A 5,012-nucleotide genomic window follows, 5' to 3' on the forward strand; every position below is an offset into this window, starting at 1 on the left:
TGTTCCCACCCCCAGGTCCCATGAGAATGGCTTCATGGAAGACCTGGACAAGACGTGGGTTCGGTATCAGGAGTGTGACTCGCGCAGCAACGCCCCTGCGACCCTTACTTTTGAGAACATGGCAGGTGCGGCTCCCCTGACACTCGGGTGGGTTCTCCGTGGGCTGCGGCCTCCCTGGCCAGCAACTGAGGCTCTGGGTCCCGGCACACAGGGGTCTTCATGCTGGTAGCGGGGGGCATCGTTGCCGGGATCTTCCTGATTTTCATTGAGATTGCCTACAAGCGGCACAAGGATGCTCGCCGGAAGCAGATGCAGCTGGCCTTTGCAGCGGTGAACGTGTGGAGGAAGAACCTGCAGGTAGGGCAGGCCATCCTCCGAGGCCTGGTGCCCAGGGCCCGGCCTGGCCACGGCCCTCCTCCATCCCCGAAGGCCGTGGCACTGGCTCTGGCTCCGGTAGGCAGGACTGGAGCTAGGAGCCATGGCCAGGGGCAGTGGTGAGTGCTCCCAGGGCACGGGGGCAGCACTGGTGGGGGGCTGCCTGCAGGTGGCTGCCCACTGCAAAGCCGGGGCCGAGGGAGGCCACGCACCCTGCTCCAAGCCTCCGCCTGGCCCCTCTGTCTCCAGAGTCGCCCGCCGGTACCCATTCCATAGGAAGGCAATCAGGCAGGGTAAGACAGGGGCCCGCCTGTGTATGGCACGTGAGTCCAAGATGCATTTTGCCCTCCGCCGACCCAAGCCCCCTTGACACCCTTCGGAGATCCCCCCCCCTCGCTTTCCTGCTATGTCCTTGTGCTCCGTGACTCTAATCCGAATGGGGCCAGGCCGGGTCCTGCCTGGTGCCCAGGTCGTATCCATGAGAATTTGCCACCAGCAAGGGCAGCCACGACGCACCTGGGACAGGGTGGGCAGTGGGCCTGTACAGGCCTAAGGGCTCGTGGCCCGCGGTCGAGTTCCGGTTCACTCCGTCTCTTCTCTTTCTCTGGGTGCCGTCCTGGAGCCTGTGTCCTGAGATGAAGCCGACAGTGTGGCCAGGGCTGTTGGGGGATGGGGGTTGCTGGAGGCTCCACACCTCTCATCCGCCCGCTCTTGCTCTTGGCCCCACAGGTCCCCTGGGGACCTGGCCGCTGCCACCACTGGCGGGCACAGGCCACCTGGCCATCAGACCTGAGGCCAGAGTCCCGGGAGCTGCCTCTGTCACTCCAATTCCACCTCGACACCTGCCTCCAGCCCTCGGCCCCTTCCTGAATCTTGGTGTGTGCCCCTTGGGGGTCAGTGGCCTCCACGCAGACAGCTGGTGTGGCCTGAGGGGCAACTCCTCCAGTCCTCAGAGGACTCCTCCTCCTCGGGACGCCTGTAAGCCAGGGCCACCCAGGAGCCAGGGAGCCAGGCGGACCTCCCCGGACGAGCCAGCCGAGAGCCCCCAAGCCCAGCCCCAGCACGAGCAAGGTCAGGCCCAGACCCTGGGCAGGAGAAGAGGCCACCCTCGAACGTCCGCTGTCGGCCCGTCTGTCCAGCACAGGGAGGCAGGCAGGAGCGAGGGCCCAAGTGGCCGGCCAGGCTGGGCAGCGGCCCATCCAGGAGCAGGCGAGGGCAGGTGTGGCCACCACCCTAGCCATCTAATCACTTATACATATTCATTTTAGGATAGAAAGAGTGGTAGAGCAGAGCCTGACCCTAAAAAGAAAGCCACATTTAGGGCTATCACCTCCACCCTGGCTTCCAGCTTCAAGAGGCGTAGGTCCTCCAAAGACACGGTAAGGGGGAGAGCACCCCAGTCCCGCGTCCGACTCCACCTGCCCTGCCCTGCGTGTGTCTCCCGCCCCATCACCCCGCCCCGGACCCTGGGCTCCTGTGGCCCACTCTGCCCCTGTCTCCCTGCGGCAGCCGCTCTGCCCAGCCCGCCCATGTTGCTCTCTCTCACTCTCTGGACCTTTCTCCCCGGTCCTCCTGGGTCCTCGGCTTTCCCCGTGTGTCTCCGTTAGTCTGCCCGCCCACCTCCCCTGCCATGACCCACACGCCATCTTGAAGCCTGTCATCTCGTTGGTCAGTCAGTCAGCCACACCACCTCTTGGGGCCAGGTCTGGGGCCCTGGGAGCCCAGCGTGGCCCCATCCTGGACTCCTCAGCTGCCGGGAGGCCACACCACTTCTCTGTTATGTCCCCGTTTCTCTCGCCTCTCCCAGAGGGGCCCGCCGCCCTCACTTTGCCCCTGCGACGGCCCTGGAGGGGGTGGCTGTGATGTCCCATCCCGTCCGTCTGTCTGGCCACTGGCCCCGCCTCCCAGACACCTGTCTTACCTGTCTCACCAGAGCCATGCGTGTTGCATCTTCATGTGGTCTCTGTGTGGGCCGGGGGCTGGGGGCCGGGCCTGGGTCCATCTGGGTGGACGGCTGGGGCCTGGAGTTGGAACTGGCCCTGGCCACAGGGGACTGTCAGGCAGGGAGTGGGGTGGGACCAAAAGGGGTGGCTCCCACCCCAGGCTGTGCAGGGGCCCTGCAGGAGGTGTGGCGGCAGCTCCCAGAGGGTCTGAGAATGGGTAGGGGCGGCCCCTCAAGCCCCGGGCTGCAGAGCCCAGGACAACACTGAGGTTCCAGACAGGGAGGCCTCTGGAAGGGAAATGAGCACCTCAGTTCCTGACCCCAGCAACCCCACAGGGCCCACCCCAGAGCCAGGCCTTCTGCCCTTTGGAGCCCAGAATCCCCCTACCTCCTGCTCGGGGCAGCTTGTGGCTGTAGCGGATATGCACACTCGGACCAGAGGCCCCCAAAGTGAAGCCAGCCTTGCTAGAGGCACCCTAGGCCCAGGCACCATGGTGGGGAGGGGCTGCCCAGAGAGGCAGCAGAGACCTCAGCCCAGTGGCCTCCCTGCAGTCCAGGGGCCAGTCTGGTCCACAGGAAGCCCCCAGCCCATAAACAGCATCACCACAAAGATGCTTATGCCCCGGGGAGGAAGTGCGATTCGCAGCCACCCGCCCCTCAATGCACCGGAAGCGGGGCAGACCTCCAGGGCACAGACAGGACTTGGCATCAAGCAAGCCAAATCCTGAAATGAAGCCACCAGGGTGCCCCAAGAGGGACCCATGAGGCCTGGCTGCTCAGCTTCCTGGGGAAGGGACTTGGCATGCAGGATGGGTGGACAGTGAGAGCCTGTAGGCCTGGGGGCCACTGGAGGCTCAAGGAGCAGGTGGAAGCACCATTCCCGAAGCCACCCCTGCTGTGGAGAGCAGGCAGAGCCGATGTTGCAAAGTCTGAGCCAGGAGTCCCGCAGGGAACAGGGAGGGGGAATAGCGCAGGGACCGTGGGTTGGGCAGGCTGGGGAAGAAGGGGTGTCCAGGCAGACAGGAGAAACAACGATTTGGGGCAGGCAGCCACAAGGGGCAAGCACAAATGTTGTGCAGGTGATGGGCCACTTTCAGAGGGTGACACTGGGTCCCAGGGCCCTGCCTGGAGCAGGGCCAGGTGCAGCTCAGAGACCCTCATGGTGCCCTTCTGGGGACATGTTCCCAGCGGAACCCTCACCCAAGCTCCCTGGGCACCAGGGACCATCCTCTGGGGCCAGTTCTGGCATCACGTGGCATCTGGGGCTGGCCCCGCCCTGCAAGGCTGAACTATGGGGGGCACTGCCAGCTGGGGGTCTGGGCATGGGAGGGCAGCCCAGCTCCCACCTGGTCTCTGGGGCTGTGAGCTTGTTCAGAGGGAGGCCTGGGTGGGGGGCTCCTTTGGGCAGGGTGGGGTCCGTCCGGCTGCGGAGATCCCCTGCCCCTGTCCTGTGGCCGGTCCGGGCCAGGGCGGCACTGGGCGCTGAGGGCTGGGGTCCCTGGCGGCCGGCGGGGCTAGCGGGTATTGATTGTTGGTTCTTATTTATAGAGCACCGGGGGTGGACGCGGCGCTTTGCAAAACCAAAAAGACACAGTGCTGCCGCGACGCGCTATTGAGAGGGAGGAGGGCCAGCTGCAGCTGTGTTCCCGTCATAGGGAGAGCTGAGACTCCCCGCCCGCCCTCCTCTGCCCCCTCCCCCGCAGACAGACAGACAGACGGACGGGACAGCGGCCCGGCCCACGCAGAGCCCCGGAGCACCACGGGGTCGGGGGAGGAGCACCCCCAGCCTCCCCCAGGCTGCGCCTGCCCGCCCGCCGGTTGGCCGGCTGGCCGGTCCACCCCGTCCCGGCCCCGCGCGTGCCCCCAGCGTGGGGCTAACGGGCGCCTTGTCTGTGTATTTCTATTTTGCAGCAGTACCATCCCACTGATATCACGGGCCCGCTCAACCTCTCAGATCCCTCGGTCAGCACCGTGGTGTGAGGCCCCCGGAGGCGCCCACCTGCCCAGTTAGCCCGGCCAAGGACACTGATGGGTCCTGCTGCTCGGGAAGGCCTGAGGGAAGCCCACCCGCCCCAGAGACTGCCCACCCTGGGCCTCCCGTCCGTCCGCCCGCCCGCCCCGCTGCCTGGCGGGCAGCCCCTGCTGGACCAAGGTGCGGACCGGAGCGGCTGAGGACGGGGAGAGCTGAGTCGGCTGGGCAGGGCCGCAGGGCGCTCCGGCAGAGGCAGGGCCCTGGGGTCTCTGAGCAGTGGGGAGCGGGGGCTAACTGGCCTCAGGCGGAGGCGCTTGGAGCAGAGACGGCAGCCCCATCCTTCCCGCAGCACTAGCCTGAGCCACAGTGGGGCCCATGGCCCCAGCTGGCTGGGTCGCCCTTCCTCGGGCGCCTGCGCTCCTCTGCAGCCTGAGCTCCACCCTCCCCTCTTCTTGCGGCACCGCCCACCCACACCCCGTCTGCCCCTTGACCCCACACGCCGGGGCTGGCCCTGCCCTCCCCCAAGGCCGTCCCTGACTTCCCAGCTGGCAGCGCCTCCCAGAGGCGTTCGGGCTCCCGCTGTCTCGGGCCGCCTCCTCCAGACTCGAGAGGGCTGAGCCCCTCCTCTCCTCGTCCGGCCTGCAGCCCAGAACGGGCCTTCCCGGACGCTGGCTCGGGACTGTCTTCAACCCCGCCCTGCACCTTGGGCACGGGAGAGCGTCA

General features: G+C 66.7%; 1 protein-coding gene across 1 annotated transcript in view; it reads left to right on the plus strand.

Moving 5' to 3' along the window:
* The window catches only part of GRIN1 (glutamate receptor, ionotropic, N-methyl D-aspartate 1), a 44,840-nt gene extending 39,834 nt beyond the window's left edge, over positions 1–5,006 (plus strand). The window contains exons 14-17 of the mRNA XM_011985176.1: positions 16–125; positions 212–357; positions 1,644–1,754; positions 4,229–5,006. Coding sequence (XP_011840566.1) covers positions 16–125; positions 212–357; positions 1,644–1,754; positions 4,229–4,297 — 436 coding nt within the window. The 3' untranslated portion in view covers positions 4,298–5,006. The remainder of the gene's footprint in view (positions 1–15; positions 126–211; positions 358–1,643; positions 1,755–4,228) is intronic.
* The last annotated feature ends 6 nt before the right edge of the window (positions 5,007–5,012 follow it).

This window comes from Mandrillus leucophaeus, unplaced genomic scaffold (assembly GCF_000951045.1).
Source record: "Mandrillus leucophaeus isolate KB7577 unplaced genomic scaffold, Mleu.le_1.0 Scaffold28, whole genome shotgun sequence".
Lineage (NCBI taxonomy): Eukaryota > Metazoa > Chordata > Mammalia > Primates > Cercopithecidae > Mandrillus > Mandrillus leucophaeus.